At 37.4% G+C, this 17,455-nt stretch overlaps 3 protein-coding genes across 8 annotated transcripts; 2 read left to right on the top strand and 1 right to left on the bottom strand.

Annotated features, from left to right (window-relative positions):
- Nucleotides 1-197: 197 nt before the first annotated feature.
- LOC129579170 (uncharacterized) lies at nt 198-8,819 on the top strand. Of its 6 annotated transcripts, none has more exons than XM_055468900.1 (19): nt 241-1,162; nt 2,517-2,743; nt 2,892-2,982; nt 3,334-3,695; nt 3,846-3,916; nt 4,067-4,208; nt 4,296-4,531; nt 4,922-5,172; nt 5,343-5,455; nt 5,559-5,757; nt 5,898-6,071; nt 6,168-6,451; nt 6,537-6,772; nt 6,911-7,442; nt 7,537-7,717; nt 7,805-7,921; nt 7,991-8,114; nt 8,212-8,363; nt 8,459-8,819. In XM_055468900.1, exons 2-19 carry the CDS (start codon nt 2,721-2,723, stop codon nt 8,681-8,683), a joined length of 3,513 nt encoding a protein of 1,170 aa, XP_055324875.1. In that variant the 5' UTR covers nt 241-1,162; nt 2,517-2,720; the 3' UTR covers nt 8,684-8,819. The 6 variants fall into 6 exon arrangements, with proteins under 6 accessions (XP_055324879.1, XP_055324875.1, XP_055324876.1 ...); XM_055468901.1 differs by having other exon boundaries at nt 241-1,393; XM_055468903.1 differs by having other exon boundaries at nt 241-1,417.
- A 230-nt stretch (nt 8,820-9,049) lies between these two features.
- On the bottom strand, nt 9,050-11,858 carry LOC129579173 (TBC1 domain family member 22B). The gene is made up of 5 exons (XM_055468910.1): nt 11,387-11,858; nt 10,334-11,194; nt 9,928-10,110; nt 9,486-9,709; nt 9,050-9,363 (listed from the first exon to the last, which is right to left on the bottom strand). The coding sequence occupies exons 1-5, from the start codon at nt 11,589-11,591 to the stop codon at nt 9,229-9,231; spliced, it is 1,608 nt and encodes a 535-aa protein (XP_055324885.1). The 5' UTR covers nt 11,592-11,858; the 3' UTR covers nt 9,050-9,228.
- Nucleotides 11,859-11,897: 39 nt separating this feature from the next.
- On the top strand, nt 11,898-16,284 carry LOC129579171 (uncharacterized). Its single transcript, XM_055468905.1, has 6 exons — nt 11,898-12,563; nt 12,707-12,887; nt 12,957-14,196; nt 14,288-14,492; nt 14,826-14,998; nt 15,090-16,284. The coding sequence occupies exons 1-6, from the start codon at nt 12,419-12,421 to the stop codon at nt 16,035-16,037; spliced, it is 2,892 nt and encodes a 963-aa protein (XP_055324880.1). The 5' UTR covers nt 11,898-12,418; the 3' UTR covers nt 16,038-16,284.
- The last annotated feature ends 1,171 nt before the right edge of the window (nt 16,285-17,455 follow it).

Genomic DNA, 17,455 nt, shown 5'->3' with positions numbered 1-17,455 from the left:
AAAATCATAGAACAATCTGTGTACATTGGCATACATACGCGCGAACACACGCACACACACACACACACACTCACTCACACGACTCGTGCAGATTAGGTTTCATCAAACCAAAATCAAACCGAGTGACTCACGCACACAAATTAAACGCCATGCATGTATATATTCTGTGTGTATTTTTCTTATTCTGGCAACAGTGAACGGAAAGTGAAATGAATGAATGAATGGCTATGGCAATCTAGTAGGCAGCCGAAACCAGTAGATGGTTGGATAGATGTGTAGAATAGAATGTGAGTGAGTGATTGAGTGAATGAGAGAGGGCATGCGTTCGACGTGCACAAACACACAGCGAGAGAGAAAGAGTTCGAGTGAATTGAGAGAACGGGGAAGAGAAATAAAGGAGCAGAAGAAGGAAAAGAAGAAGAAAAAAAAAAATAAACGAGAAGAGACAAATAGTTCTGAAAGCTAGCAGCTGAACATGAAACGGTTGTTGAGGCCCAATGCCAACTTAAAGTCAATAAATTCTTATTTGTAGAGTACAAGACATCAAAACAAAAACAGTGTTCACACATTTCAAAAAGAAAAATGTATTCTTTTTTATTTATATTTTTTAATTAGATTAGTTTGTAGTGCATATAAATATATTTTATAAAGAAAAATTTAGTTTTTTTTTTGTTTATCGATTATCGTGTGTGTGTGTACCGTTCGGTTTTTTATTTACTCTGTCTTCGACCCGTAAAATTTAAGTGAAATGGCCTCAGTAAGGTAAATCAAAGATTCGATATATATGCGTATAGATTACATTGTAGAGTGTGTATATCCGGTACATGGTACAAAAATGAATTGACATGAGATTTTCGGAACATTTTGCCTTGTGTCTTCCGACACTCGCCGTAATTTTATTTCGTGTATCGATGACTGTGTGTGTTTTTGCGTATATACAAAAAACCAATGACCCGTGATTCAAACAGTGAATCCTTCGTGTGTTTAATAGAAAAACAAATCAAATGTTTATTTTTTCGAGCGTAAAGGAGAAGAACCCAAGACAATGCAAAAAAAATAAAAAAATTGGGCGTGACGTATGAACAACATAAACCAATATTTCGGAAGCGGAATGAACGCGCTTGACATTTGCTACGGTTTAAAGAATTTTCTGAGAATTTTGGTCGGTGATTCATTTGTGAGGATGTTTCGCACACGGATTTGTCGTTGCGATTCCAGAAATCAAAAGAAAATAGGCACATGAGGATTTAATTAAATCGCATCCGTTGCGATTGACAATGCGCCATAAGACAATAGCATTCGTCGGTGCTTGCTTGCTCCAACATTGCCATTGCCGTTGCCGCTGTCGCTGGTTCTACTGCTGCTGCTGCTGCTGCCATTCATTCGCATTTTGGTATTGCCTACATACATCGTGCAAGTATTGTAATGCAATCAAGTATCAGAAAAGAGCGGAGCGGAGCTACTTCGGTTTGGCTCGAACTCGGTTGAAGTGCATCGGCAAATGGGGTAAAGAAACACACTTTTGTGTGTGTCTTTCTCTCTCTCGTGCTGACTTGCTCGATCTCTTTGCTTCATAAATATGCTGCATGTCTCTCTACTTCTTTATTTTACATTTCTTCTGTCGTCATTTTGTCATTTCAAAATAATCGGATGTAAATATTCTTCTTCGTGCCGTACATGAAAAAAACACACTTTTTTTTTCATATATGTAGATATGTGTGTTATGCCGTTTTTGCCTATTGCCTCTCTATCGTAACGTTACTCTCGGCGGTTGATGACGAGTTCCTTGGGTTCTTTTCGGATATTTTGTTCATGCGGTGTGCGTTCTGGCCTCACTCTATGTATGGCTGAGTGTTTGAGTTCGGATGTGTGTGTATGTGTGTCTGTGCGCATGTATGTGAGTGTTTGCAGAGAGTGCACAAATGAACGAAAAACATTTCTGAACTATTCTCCGCTTATCTCCGTATATTATGCATGTGTACACTCTCCGTGCAGTACATGCGAGAGTTGAATCCATTGCAGAGCACTACATATGTTTCATACCAGCAGCGTACAGTTTTTGTTCGCAGATCGACAAACAAAAACGCGCATTAGGGAAAAACATATGCATCGCAAAGAGTCGACAACGACAACGACAACAGAAACGGCGGCGGCGACGTCGAATACGGTGGAGAGATAGACACAGGCACAGGCACAAGGCACAAGGCACTGGCACTGCCATAGGCACAGGCAAAAGGCGCACACTAAAATATTCGGAATGGAAGTTTTGTCAGTCATTTCGTAATGTGAAATGGATAAGCAAAAGGAATTGCATGCATTTTCTTTTTCGTTGCCCATTCAACGACAAATTGCAATACCGTTGTCATTGCCCGAACAATTTTATTTCTGTACACAACCAAATTCGACGATGCAACCAGAAAACCGATTTATTTTCAAACATTCGAACAATTTCCATCAATTTAAAGTGCATTTTAAAGTTTGTTGTTTTGGTCTCTCGACGAAATATCTGTATATAGTGCCCCAGAGTGTTTGTGTGTATGAAGCAACGATATAAAATTAAGTGCGATTTAAAGAGAGATGAAGAATTAAAAAAAATGTGAATCAATTTGTACAAATGAAAAATGAAAAAATTTATTTCGAAAAAATAATACAAAAACAACAAAAAAGTGAAAATAGAAAATATCGAGTGAAGAGAAGAAACTAAAAATAGGGAGAAAAAAATGCTATCACACGGACAATCAAGGTTGTTATCGTCAATAATATGCCTAAAACTGAAAATTTCCATGTCGATATCAAAATTTTGATCCATGAACCCATTTAGTCACAGAGTGTAGAGTGATGATTTAATAGCATAATGATTCAAATTACATATTTATTTTCTGTATTTTCAGAATCGAATGGGTGGAAATAATCGAACCTCGTACGAGGGAACACATGTATGCCAATCTAACGACGGGCGAATGTGTATGGGATCCACCAGAGGTAAGAGGAATTAGAAATCCTTCATACGTTGCATTGAATGATTGCAGTTGCACGGCACATGAGTGCCATTTTTCGTCCTTGACCTTACAGCCGTATTTCCTTTCCACTTCCGTTATGCATTTTTTCTCTGTCTCTCTCTCTCTCTCTCTCTCTCCATCATCGTCTTCATTGAAACACTCACACACACTATATTTTGATCTGATGGAATAACGAAGAAAAAAAAACCCATTTTTGCAAATAAGAATGGAAATTACAGCAATGGTCTCAATTAATTAAAACAATTACGATTTTACCCGATGACACAATTTGTTCTCCATTGTTATTGTTATTGTTGTTGACCATTTGTTACAGGGAGTGAATATCAAGCGAACTGACGACTCACAGTGGTGGGAGCTGTTCGATAAAAATACGAAACGTTTTTACTATTACAATGTTTCGTCGCAAACGACGGCCTGGCATCGTCCAACGAATTGTGACATAATCCCATTGGCCAAACTGCAAACGCTCAAACAAAACACGGATCCAAACGATGCACGCGATGATTTTCCGGGCTCATCAAATTCGAAATATGGCACGGATCAACGATACGATGACACAAATCGTTCGCATGGTTCGGCAAGCAACACATCAAATATTTTACCACCACCGAGCGCACCTGAATCTCGAAGCGCCGATATCCTATCTCACATATCGGAACGACACAATAGCTATAGGTTTGTATATGCCTTGATACCGCACCTTTGTTAACAATTTGTTATTTCCGATCAATAGAGAGTACTTTTTTATGGCCGTAAATCAACCACGATATTTTCCATTCAATACTGAAAAAAAAAATTTAAAAAAAATACAAACTATGTTTACAGTCGCCTGTCTCCTGGGGACTCTGCTTCCACAGGCAAAACAAAATCTCATCGTTACTGCCGGCACGCTCAAGGTATCGATTTTGTTCGATTTTATTGTGCACATCATTTGCAATTTTATCACGTTTGGTTCAAAAGTTTTATTCACTATCGCTTTTTGTCTGTATTTCATTTTAAATCAATTTGTTTTTGTCAAATATTTTTTTTGAAAAAAAAAAAAATAGGCTCAACTCCATCGCACGGTGGAAAACCGAATCTAGACTCGGGGAAATCAAGTGATTCCAGTTTATCGAGTAGTTACAGACATGGTCACGATAGCGGCAGCTTACGCATGGATCAACGATCCAAGCACCTAGCAGACAATACGTGAGTCACACCCATAACATTTGATTCGATATTTTTTCCTCTTTTTTCTCTCTCCAGTATTAAGCAATTGTGTTTTGTTGATTTCAGTTATCGAAAAATGCAAGAAAGTTCCAGTTCACACAGTATTCCCCACGTAGCATTATCATCGGATTCGAAAGCACCGTCGATATCCTATTCAGCATCACACACAACGGATATGAGTAGTGCACAGTCAACGAATACACCGCAATTCAAAAAGAAACTGCTATCGGAGAAGTCACCATCTTCATCGGCACGAGAAAGTGGTCACATTGCAAAACATCAAAGTTTCGATTATGCCAAAAGTTCGTATGCCACATCTTTCCCTTCATACGTGTTCCTTCGATTCACAATATGTTTATACCCATATTCAATATGCACTTTGTACTTTGATATATATATATATATATGAATATGACTCTCTGAGTTCCATCACATGGAATGATACGTGTAACGGCATTTTTTTACACGGAACTTCGTTCCCAGTGCGCCGAGCACTTGCTACGTGTAATAACCTGTGGTTTCTAATATTCGGATAGGTTCGCTCTATATGTAGCAAGTGCTCGGCTCACTGGGAACAAAGTTCCGTGTGAAAATATGCCGTCACACGTATCATTCCATGTGATGTAGCTCAGAGAGGATTGTGATTATTTTTCTATTTATTTATTTTTCGTTTCGTTTTGTTCGATGTTCAGATTCTCCCATGGTGTCGTTAGTGCGATCGGGTAGTTTTATGTCAACGCCAAAGCAAACAAATATTGTTAAAAAAGGTAGCATCGATGGCAATGGTGGTGGTGCAAGTGATGATTCCATGCATGAAAAATATTTCAAATCAGTTGAAAATACGCCAGTGTCAAAGCGGCGCAACCAGTCTTTGTCAGCCTGTACTAATCAAAAGCACTCAAGTGATTCCAGTCCTCATAGTCCAATGAGCCCAAAGAAAAATGTAATTCTTGTTTGTCATGTTCTCACTATTCACACACACACACACACACAATGTTATTTGTGTCGTTTAAATCTTTTTTCACTTTTTTATATTTGCATTTGATTTGTGCTGAATTATCGACACTTTTCCTTTCGATCATTCAATATGTCACTTTATCTCTCTCCCTGTAGACACTGCGAGCATCAAGGCCCACAGCTCTATCTAGTACAGCTGAACCATTTCACTTATTTAAATCTAGTCAAGATACTAATAACAGTTTAGAGAAAAGTTCCAAACATGAACGGTAAATAGTACTATTGGCACGTGCCAAACGTGGAAATATCTCCTAGAAATGATTGTCATTATTGACGAACGGATTATATGCATTGGTTTTTTCTGTTTTTTAGGTATTTGGAAAAGATGCGTAAAGAAATGCCAAATAAAACTTCTCCTTCCAGTGAGGCCATTGAGCATAGTACATCCGCTGTTTCAATAAGTAAAATCAATAATTTATTCAAACCATCATCGTCAACATCAACCAACAAAAGCAGTGCATCTAGTCATTACAACTCAAATTCAATTGGCAAAAGTTCAACTGGAAAAGAGGTAACCCAGATTGGGAATAATGTAGCAAGTGTTTGCACACATATATATATACACTCCCGCAAATGGAACAACTGACTGAAATTTCACTCTGTGTCTTTTTCTTCCTTTCATTCGCATCACCATCTTTAAATGCCTTTTAGAAATCCAATTCCCACACGCAGTACATGGATCGATATAATTCACTGTCCGAGAAACAAGATCGAAAAACTTCATCAATCAAAGCCAAAAAGCATCAGTCTTCAGCAAATAGCGATGTTGATTATGTCGAATACGACAATGACAATATGTCGCCATTATACAGCAATTGGGATCAAGTAAGCCTACATTAATCAATGCCTCCGTTCTTTTTCGACCATTGCACATTTTTACCTAAACCTAATTCTGCTACTTTGCATATTTACAACCCATAGGAAACACAAGAACATTTGCTCCCACTGCAACATTATATTATCGAGCAGGCAAAGCTGTCTGGCAGCTATCACATGGGCGATGCGCTTGATTCTGATTCGCTGCACTCCGATAGTCAATCAGAGCATTCGTTTTCGGGTCATGAGCCAGACAATGAAGATTCGGATCATTCAGATAGTCAAGGTGACTACTTGGCACACCATTACAGCACCACTATGGATGATTATGGCGAAGTTTATTACAATGTACACATCGGATACGAACGAAACCAAAAACAGGACAATATGTATGTATCGCTTTTCAATTTAGTCAATCGACATATTTGGGTTAAATGATTTTTAATTGAAATTGTACCGGTGTGCCCATCGTAGATCGGAGGAGGTCGAACATCGTTTGGAAAGAGAATGCGGCCAAATCTATAGTCCAATCAAAAATCATCCATTTTTTCAACAGCAGCCGCAACCCCAAAGTCAACCGTACAATTCGCATCAGAGTCAAAAAAGCCAGCCAAGTCAACAACCACAACCAAAACCCCAGCCACACCAAACTCAATCAAAAACCGGCACTACTCAATCGCAACAATCAAAAAAGTCACAACCAGAATCAGGTTCAATATTCTCTATCAACATGTTTCTGTGCAAAAAATCGAAAAGAAAAAAAAACAATCGCACGCAATTAAACCCAGTTCCCCAAAGATCAACAACATTTTCAACTTGCAAAACTTTTCTATTTTCTCTTTTCTCAGATGTTGCCAATTATCAAAAAACTCAACCGCAATTCTCGCAGCCATACGCTAATCTACCAAATGTTACAAAAGCAATGCCAAGCAAACTACCGCCAACACTTCCGATCATGAAGGAATGCAATATTGAAAAGTTTGCCCAAGATAATTTGAACCTACACTCGAAGGGTTTGTTCCGAAAGAAATCGTCGATACGCGATATGCTGAGCTGGACACCAGACTCAATCAGTCGGCCCATGTTGGCGGTGTCTAGAGACAAAGCGACCAAGAAAATGGCAACGGAAATGTTTAAATTGATACAAATTTATATGGGTGACCGTAAGGCACGAGACGGAATGTCACTCAATTCGGTCGCGATGGATATCATAACAACAGCATTGGCACAACCGCCGCTCCGCGATGAACTGTACATTCAATTGTGTCGCCAAACAACCGAAAATCATATTCGTGGTTCGCTCATCAGAGGCTGGGAATTGCTTGCGATTTGCTTGTCATTTTTACCACCATCGCCCACTTTTCAACCAGCTCTACTCAAGTATGCTTATACATCTGTTTGCCAATGAATCAACACTAGGCATTCGATTCAATGAATTACATTGTTGTTTTCTGTCTCTCCCTCTCCGATTTAGCTACATGAATCGTCACCGAGATCCAACTTTTGCCACAACTTTTCCGGAAGTTGGAAAATGGCCAATACACGTACAAGTGTCACATTATGCAACTGTAGCTTGTCGACGACTCGAACGAATCGGTAGCAATGGTAAAAAACAGGCCAAGAAACCAAACGAAGATGAAATCGAACAATCAAGAGTAAGTTTGATGAAGACAGCATTTTATTAGAAATTTATTGAACATTTTCTTTACGAGAATAAAAAAATAAAATTTTTGTTTCAACAGGAGCAAATTATTCGCAAGAGTATGTTTGGCAATACATTAGACGAAGTGATGGAATTGCAAAAAGATCGCTTCCCATATCGTAAATTGCCATGGATTCAAGTGACACTTTCGCAACAGGTAAACCCAAAATGATTAAAATTGTTTAAATCCGAAAACTAACATCGTGTGTCATTCATTGGTTCAAAGGTTTTACTATTAAACGGAACACAAACAGAAGGTATATTTCGTGTATCGGCTGATGTGGACGAGGTTGCCTATTGGAAGGCACGTTTAGATCGGTGGGATGTTCCTGAGCATAAGAGTACAATGGGTAAGTGAAAAGAAAGTGAAAAAAGCAATTTTGAATTTTCAATTGTGAATTCATCCCCGATTTTCGCATAAACTAATTGATTCATGCGTTTTGACAGATGCACACGCGCCAGCAAGTCTACTGAAACTTTGGTATCGTGAACTTTATGACCCGTTGATACCGGATGAATTATACGAAGAGTGCGTTGCAACAGAGGATCCTGAAACGGCAGCGGCAATCGTTAATCGATTACCACCACTTAATAAATTGGTATTTCATGGCACATTTTATTGCAAACATAGTGACGCCGTCTCTAATTATATTTTGTTTACGACATGTCTTTCTTTCCCTTTCATTCTTATTAGGTACTAACTTATTTAGTATACTTCTTGCAACAATTTTCTCAGCCCGACATAGTTGCGTGCACAAAAATGGACTCATCAAACCTTGCGATGGTGTTTGCACCAAATTGTTTACGATGCACATCACAAGATCCAAAGGTTATATTGGAAAATGCTCGCAAAGAGATGTCATTTATGCGTACATTGATCAGCCATATGGATACTTCGAGCGTTGTCAATTTGGAGTAAAAGCGAAAAAAGAGAGAGAAAAAAAATATAAAACACAAAAATCAAGCAAGAGCATTATAACAATAATTGTACAATAACAACACGTTGCTAAAAGAAAATTACAAATTAAAATCATGGATAAATAATGAATTTGAAATGAATTTTTTCATTGAATCAGCACACATAATGTTTCCGGAATAAGCGAGCAATGGTGAGTAAATAGGCGCGTTCGCCCAATGGACCATGAAAGAAGTTGGAATTTTGCATGCGAATTAATACCGCAATCATTCAACGTGTTCATCATCTAAATTCCAGTCCGCTATTACAATTGAAATAACAACAACAACAACAAAATTTAAATCGCACGAGATTCAATGAGACAAATCATTTTGTATAACTAATCTTTATTGAATTTATTAAAATTAATTCCAAATTGGTTTCCGACGTGAAATATTAAACTCTGTTGTAAAATTTTCAGTTTCTTTTCTTCTTCTTTTTTTTCTTCTTGTTTGTAATTGTTGTTGTTTTATTTAATAAAAAAACGTTTGCGTCATGTGTCCACCATATCAGCTTTTGCCCTCGAAATGTTTCGGAGCATCAGCATATGTGAATTTTAAACGATATGCTTCGGCAACTAGAATACCAATATACGAGTCATTCCAATTTTGTGTGGGCAAATTCTGCAGCAACAACATCAAACCCTATTCGAAATGAACAGACATAAGAAATTTATTGCTAATTGATCGAAAGATATTTGTTTTGTTTTTTATTTCTTCCTTCAATAGTGACATTGTGTTTTACGTATTTATATGAAAATATTCACCTGGAATTCGGTCTCCTTGAGTAGTTGCTCTCGCCAATGTAGCAAAAATGCCGCACAAACGTACAATTGAAATACTGCGAAACCGTCTGATTCGGCTAAATATGTGTCCCATAGACGGATGGTTGAATGTAATGGCAGTTCTCTGGTTAGGAGATTATTCATCCAGCGGAACGAAAATTGTAAATAGTCAACACCATGCGATTGTAAGTGATTGTGAAGGGTTCCTGTTAGATCAATAAATGAATATATATGTCTTATTGGTGCGGAAACATAGAGAGAAAACCTCTTGTTTTTTTTTTCTTTCTTATTTCTATTCATGTTTTCTAATCGATTTTTGTAAACGATTCAACCATAACAACAACAACAACATCAAAAAACAACAATGAAAACAAATCTTGAAAGAGAGAGAGAGAGAGAGAGAGAGAAAACGAAGCACACAAACCGTCGATTCGTTGTATCAACTCTTTTAATTGATTCACTTTGGCCTGTATTCCCAGCTGTGCAAATATGTAATTGTCCTGAATACAGTCGAGAAATTTTGATAAGCACCAGAAAGAATCGGCTTCGATAATATTTAATTGCTCTTTCGACAGCGTGTCCAATTTGAATGTATCAAGTTCAACGACTAAAAGAGAATTACAATGCATAGAACAAGATGATGGCAGTCGAAGCATTTGCAGCCGCAGAAAATTAGCAGAACATACAAGAAATGAGAAAGAGAGAGAAAATTAAATGTAATAAATGATTGTTTTTCTGTTCATATAGGCTAAAATGCCATATGCAAACGGAATGTTCCGATTGCGATTGACAGAAAATGAACGAAAGCAACAAAAATAACAACAACTAACTTAGATCGACGGATTCAAGCGCTTCTTGCAGAAATACGATGAAAAATGGTGTTACTAAATCGTTGATGCCTTGCACATAGCCAGATGCTGGATGCCGTATAGCCCAAATGAATAGAATGCGTTCGAACATTTCCTGTACGAGTGTTTGCTGAAATAGTCGGATATGTGGATTCATACGTGGCATATCAATGTGTATTTGACGGAATGTTTCTTGTTGCGCCTCGTCCCTGCTCTCAACGCGAAAATATTGTTCAACTAAATTTAAATAGTTCAGTCGTTTGTGTTCTAAAATTGAGTTGCGGCGTTCAAATGACGTTGGCACATAGCCCGACAGTAGGCGCCATGTGACAGCGCGCATTTTTTTCGGTATACCCGACCAGCTGAGCTCTTTTAAATCACGTAAATTCAGCTGCGGATCGTCGAGTAATGCTTTGAATTTCTCAATTTTTGATTCGTACTCCACGTCACGTGACGACAATTGCGTTGAAAATTTTTGCAATTGCGGACGACCTGGAAACGAGTTCATGTACCGCAATTTTGGTCGAATCGATTCTGACGAAGATGATTTGGCCACATTTCGGGCATCCGATGCAACAACATTCGATGACATTTGATGACACCCTTCCGAATTATCACTACATTCATCAGATCGTTCTGGTGGTGGTTTGACTTGAGAATTGGCGCTGGTCGCAGCTGCTGCTGCCGCTGCTGTCACTGCTGGCGCCGTCGCCGTCGTTGACACTGAACCAGCCCCCTTTTGGGCATTGTTATCACTGCTTTGATGGATTCCAATGAAATTTTTATGCGTTTTAATGACACTCAAGGCGGCCGATTGTGACACTTTTTTCGAGATTTTCGCATCTAAAAGAAAAACAAAAACATATTCACAACTTGAATTAATTTCACTTTGCTTCTCGTGCTTTTTGCTTCTCTGCACACTTGTTAAAAATAAACTATGGCGTGTCGTCGTTTTCGAAATGCGGAGATTTCGAATGCGAACATAAAATTGTGGAAATAAAAAGAAGAAGAAATTGAGTACAGCTTCGCACTTACTGCTCATTTCCGACACAATACAAAATTCATCGTCACCAATATCCCAAGCGTCACGCACCGAATTCTGAAAGTCTTGAAATGATGTTGAACCAATTGGACCCTTTACACTTTTTGCCAGCAATTTGTTTTCTTTTTTCGGACTTGGACGACCCGGTACCAATCGACCATTGTGTTTCCAAAATGAATTTTCACGACTACTTTCCATTGTTTTTGCCTAAATATACGCTTTGTACGATCAACTAAACTTAATTCAATTACAAAATAAAAATTTAATAAACAACAATAATGAACGAAAAATATTGCATCGACTTATGTGTATTTGGTCACTTTTAATTTATAGGGCATTAATCGTCTTGTCATTTGTTATTGTCATAATAATACGAATGGGAAAAAGCAACACAGACACTCTCAGGCGCGCACACACACTCACTGGCACAGGCAACACAAGCACAAGGGAATGAGCAAAAAAAACAACAACGTCGATGTCGATGATAAGGTGGTGTGTGAGAGCGCACACGGTAAATGTCAAAATGGAATATTGTCTACGGCACGAAGTTGTGTGCTTTAGTTTCATATCGTTTTGTAGGAACATATGATTAAAACAAAACCATTCAGGTGGTGTATGGTAATACACATTGGTGATGAAATCCGAATTGCCTGCAATATTTCAACACTGTCGAAGAGATTTGAAAACGCATCATCGTTTTGCATCATCAAAATGCGCCTGTTGATTTGATTTCGAGAACTGTCATCATTGTCGCAATTGTCAACCATTCAAACGAAGACGGAAAAAAACAAGTTGTATTTGTACATGAAGCTTCTTTATTAATCGTTGTAAAAAAGTAAAGAACAATATTCCAAGCCTTATCAGTTTAGTGATTTTTCACATCAAGTGTGTATAAATATCCTGTTAAGTGAAAATCCCAATTCAAGTTGCAAATTCAAGTAGATTGTTGCAGCGGTCGGTCGGCTTAATTGGCTAAAATCGAGTGTAAATTTGTTTCATGAATTCGAATTCAGTGTGTTACCGCAATGACATCAGAAAGTGAGGTACCACTTGATATCGGCGATAAATACAAGACCGTTCTCAATGCGCTCATCCAACAAAATTACCATGTTATGAACGATGTTTACCTTGACATGTTCATCTCACACATATCGGGAAAGAATGGAAAAGGTGATTACCAATTCCTTTGTTCTTTGTTCATTTGATTTTTTTCCTACCGAATAGCCTTAGAATCAAAGAAATGAATAATTTAGCGACAAATAAAAATTATTTGTTGTGATGACTTGACCATTGGATCCATTATTTCTATTTAGACTATTCTGCATTATTGACGGATGAATTTACGTTTGAATGGATCGAAAGATCGGTATCGAAGATATTCGGTGAACATACGAAGAGTGTGAACGGTTTGGCATTTACCTGTCAACTCATCGGCTTGCTGACGGAAAATCCAGAACACTTTTTGAGACTGAAACAACGGAACGTGTACAGTAGGTACGTAAAAATGAGAATGACACACCAGATACCAGAAACTAAATGGATTTAATCAATTTTCTGTTTTAGTATTCAAAATGGTTTAAATGAATCGAGCGATCTGCAAACTCCGTCGGCAAAGTTAGCGTTGATCGCATTGTATCAGTCGATGTTGAAGCATGATGACGGCGTTGAATGGCTAAAAACTGAATTGGCATGGAAGCAAGCAATAAGCTATTGCATTGAAGATCAAACCATTTATGTGGTGCGCCGTGCCAAGGAGTTCATCACTGAATTTTTATTTCGCATAGCCAACGACGAGAATCTATGCTTAGATGTTATCGTCGAAATTTCCAGACCCATTACGGAGAATGTGTTTAGCAGCGAAAAGGGAAATGTGTGTGTCGATAGCTGTGATTTACAGCACAAAGTTACGCCATCCATCAATATCATTTGCACCGTGCTAGAGCGTTACATTCAACTCAATCAAAAATCATCAATCGCACATCACATTATCAAAACCACAAAAAGTCAAGTGAATCTATGGAAACTGTTCGACATGACACATGATCACACACTATTCGATCGAATCACACAATGTTTGATTTATGTGAACTTTGGGCTGTTGGTCGATAAATTAAATGCCAACGAAATTCCGGACAATACACCCATTTCAGTGATTGACTTCAATGATTTTGGTCTGACTTTTTTGAACTTTTCCAAAATATGCATTTTGCGTAATCAAAATGAAGCGCTGCTAAATGGTTCACGTCTCTATTATGCGATGTGGAAAATTATGGGCGATCGTGTGCCCGAAGAAATTATTCTCGGCAATCAATTGACTAAATTCGAGAATCAAGTGATTCTCTTTCAAATACTGCCACTTATCAGTGTTATGTTTCAATACGGCGATAATTGTTATCCAGAGCTACTAGATGATTATGTCATGAAATTGTTCCACATTTCCACTGAGCACACACTGCGAATTTGCTATTCATTTCGAAATTCGGTGACCGACGGCAATGTGGATCTGTATGATTTGGCCAGCAAAGCAATTCGGGGAATACTATCGATAATTCACATTTTGCATCGCGATCGAGCAGTCATCGTATTTCAAGCATTGTGCCATATCATCAAAGGAGTGTTCAGAGGTGAACAGTCCAATAAAACGCTGGCGTTGTTTGCGAGGCCAACGTTTATGTCGGCCGTTTTAACCGGACTCTATTCGATAGTTAAGAAATACCGTATCACGTGGAAAGACTCTTATGAATCGGTTGGCCTGCTCAATTGCATGTTGTACTCCATTGAAGATCCCAATTTGTCACCGAGGGTAAGAGAAATTATTTTTTTTTTCTAATTTACGTATTTTATTTTTTTTTTGAATCGAAAATAATGATTATTTGGGATTTTGGAATTTATAGTTGGCAGTCGAAGCACTGAAGTTAGCACAACTATCGGTTGAACATTTTATGGCCCCAAATTTGGCACTACTAGTTGATACACTTTCTGGTTCGGATATGCAGAAGCTAGGACCAATGATTGTGAAACGATTACACGACAGTAACTGGGAAGTCAGAGACAGTGTTTTGGAACTGTTAACATCAATAGCAAACATATCGTTAATAAGTGAGTATCGAGTTATAGCTATGAGAATGAGAGTAGTTTATGTTGTTTTTAATGAATTTTATATGTGCCAAGATTTTCATTTTAATGATGAGAAATATTGAATCGGCGTTTTCGCAAAAATTGTTGGTCTTATCAAACTGTAGCCAATAAACGCATATCTGTTGGAGTAAAAAAAACGTTTCAAGATTGATTCACCGCTTGAAAACAAACTAGTTTTTCCAATGCAAAAAAACACACACCAATCTCAATCTCGCCCATAGATATTGATAATAATAATACCCATATTTGAGTTTAACAAAAATAAACCAAAAACACTAATTCGGTCCATTTCAGAATTCCCTGCATTCCAAGAGCACATTCTAAGCAATGGATTGTGTCCGCTTGTCGTAGATATAGCGAAAAATGATAGTGAATATTATGTGCGCGCATCGGCATTGAGCTGTATTTCACAAATGGTTCCAGTCAATATGTTTTGGGAGCAATGCTTCTCATCTCTTGATTTAATCGTAAGTTTTTTTGTTTTCAAATTTATCATCCTGCAGGATCCTCGTTGGATTTATTCAAGAAATTAACAAATATCTTGTTTTCTCCTTGCAGACATATTTGATCGAAATAGCAAAAACCGAATTCGAAGGTGTTGTTCGAAAGGAAGCGGTTTCGTTGATCACATGCATTTATGAGAATCAAAAGGTTCCGTCCAATCAATTGGAGACGATTTATGAAGCGCTTTCCGTTGCCGCCACCCATGATCTGTTCTGGGAGGTCAAAGTGAAGGCAATCGAATTTTGGCATTGTGTCATCAAACGGCAGTTACAGTATCAGGGAGTTATCGATGGAACGTTCCCATCGGTGACATTTTCAAAGGAAAATAAGAAAATTGTTATGCTAACACAAAAGGAAATCACATTGCGATTGACTAAGGTGTTGGTAAAACTGTCTACATTTGGTTGTTTAGGTGTTTTATTAGCGAGTTTAGAGGATCAAGACGATTTATTAGTGGTAAAGAAGGGCGTTAGTGTTATTAGATCATTAACCGAATTTCTCGATAAATACAATTACTGGGAAGAAGTGCGCGACAATCATTTCAGTTCCACCCGATCGATATCGAATGATTCATCAACAAGTGCAGGCACACCTACCACTTCAAAAGATATCGCAATGGATACCACAGAAAATAAATCGAAAGACGCCAGTATTTCAACTACAGCGAATGATTCAAAGGGTGATTTACCCAATTCAGATGATGTCATTCAAGCGATCGTCTCGGCACAAGATATTAATCTACTATCAAAAGCATATGAAAATCAAATGAACGTGGATGCAGACGATGAATCCAATAAAACAGAAGAGAATGCGGAATATTTTAAATGTTTGCGCAAAATAACGCCGGAAATATTCTTAGACACCATCAAAACAACCGATTTGAATCATTTACTCCAAACGAGAACCGAATGGCTTGCCCAAACTGAGAGCTTCTCTTCGCTCCTGAACGACATGTCGTACTCACTACAAGCACACGAACAACACGATGCCGACTGCTACTGAAACCATATTTCGCATTTATAAAATAGCCATTATGACCATTGAAGAGTCAGTAAATTTGTTACCTACAATTTTTTTTATCGAATATATTTTTTGAACTGGCCTAATTCAATGAAATAAAGATAGTTATACGCTTAAAAGGCTTGAGGTGTACTGAAAAAATGACATTTTAATGCTCAAATGAAACGAAAAGGCAGTTTTTTTTTCTTTCAAAAAATGACTTCGAAATAAAAATACTGTACAATGAAAAGATTTCGAATCATAAATGATTTAGTGAAATGTGTCTCAGAAATGATTCACAAATTCTTTGCTTAAACATCATAGACATCTTGATTAATATACCCAAAAGATACCAATTGATTCAATATACGCTAAACAGCTACTACGCTTGAGTCGTATAATTCATTCTACACTGTTTAAACGCTCGCTAAGTTGAAAATTCATCTGAAATAAAAATCGAACATCCATATGTTGAATAGAGATTACAATCAGAACGGTTCTACAGGGCAAGATGCGCCTATATCATATATAACATAAAAAACTAAAACATTTCTATTAACAATTCTGTTTGTGTTATTATTTTCTTCGAGGAATTGTGAAATCTAGCCGGTAATGGTATTGAGTTTCGATGAAATTCCCAGCATTCCCCTCCATCTGATGGCCTTAGTTATTGTTAAGCGCTCAAAACAAGTACAGTAAAACTTGTCAAAAACGGAATCCCATGGGGAAAATATTTTTTCCACAATTGACAAGAATTCCACTATTCAAAGGTTCCATTATTGACAGGTTTTTGAGTCGAACCAACATGATTTTCCATTATTGAGGGTAAAAAGAAACAAAAAAAACCAAAGCATGCATTTTTATGGGTGTTTAATGATCAAATCAAGTGATATAATAATCGTGAGAAGGAAATACTGAAATAAAAGTGTTTTTTAATAAATGAATGAAGGAAAGAACGAAAAATGAAAAAAAACAGTGAATGACAAACATTATTATTTAAAAAAATCAAGCAGTCTAAACAGTGACTCAAAATGAGAAAGTAAATTATACTTATTTTTTGCACTGCCAAAATGGCAGCGATTCTGCATTTCACGAAATGATTCCAAACTTACTGTAAATATACTGAATTGCACGCGCCAATCGAGTGGATGTGTTTTTATTGGGAACGTCAAAAATTTAATTGCAGGCAATAAGCAATGATTTTGGCAGACGAAAGTGATGGCATGATACTGAAATCAATGTAATGTACATTGTACTGCAGGATTTTTATGATGATCATTGGTTTTGATAAAGGAAAAAAATATAGTTTTAAATGGAAAAGACACAAAAGAACGAAAAAAAAATTTCGCCAAGAATTTTTTTCCACTATTCGGAGTTTCGGTTTTCCGTTATTAACAGGTCAATTTGTATGGGAGAGCTCA

This window comes from Sitodiplosis mosellana, unplaced genomic scaffold (genome assembly GCF_009176505.1).
Source record: "Sitodiplosis mosellana isolate CC-2019 unplaced genomic scaffold, AAFC_SMos_1.0 Smas_scaffold_6226, whole genome shotgun sequence".
NCBI lineage: Eukaryota > Metazoa > Arthropoda > Insecta > Diptera > Cecidomyiidae > Sitodiplosis > Sitodiplosis mosellana.
The sequence above is the reverse complement of the archived record's forward strand: the minus strand, read 5'-3'. Positions and strand labels throughout refer to the sequence as shown.

Excerpts from the sequence above, each read along its gene's own strand:
- LOC129579173 (XM_055468910.1), bottom strand. The coding sequence starts at position 11,591 with ATGGAAAGTAGTCGTGAAAATTCATTTTGGAAACACAATGGTCGATTG. Across the intron at positions 10,111-10,333 it reads GCTTGAATCCGTCGATCTAA|TCGTTGAACTTGATACATTC; the intron begins GTTAGTTGTTGT and ends ATTCTCTTTTAG. Across the intron at positions 9,710-9,927 it reads GTTGATACAACGAATCGACG|GAACCCTTCACAATCACTTA; the intron begins GTTTGTGTGCTT and ends TTGATCTAACAG.
- LOC129579170 (XM_055468900.1), top strand. The coding sequence starts at position 2,721 with ATGCTATCACACGGACAATCAAG. Across the intron at positions 5,173-5,342 it reads CAATGAGCCCAAAGAAAAAT|ACACTGCGAGCATCAAGGCC; the intron begins GTAATTCTTGTT and ends CTCTCCCTGTAG. Across the intron at positions 8,115-8,211 it reads TGAGCATAAGAGTACAATGG|ATGCACACGCGCCAGCAAGT; the intron begins GTAAGTGAAAAG and ends GCGTTTTGACAG.
- LOC129579171 (XM_055468905.1), top strand. The coding sequence starts at position 12,419 with ATGACATCAGAAAGTGAGGTACCACTTGATATCGGCGATAAATACAAG. Across the intron at positions 12,888-12,956 it reads CAACGGAACGTGTACAGTAG|TATTCAAAATGGTTTAAATG; the intron begins GTACGTAAAAAT and ends TTTCTGTTTTAG. Across the intron at positions 14,493-14,825 it reads AGCAAACATATCGTTAATAA|AATTCCCTGCATTCCAAGAG; the intron begins GTGAGTATCGAG and ends GGTCCATTTCAG.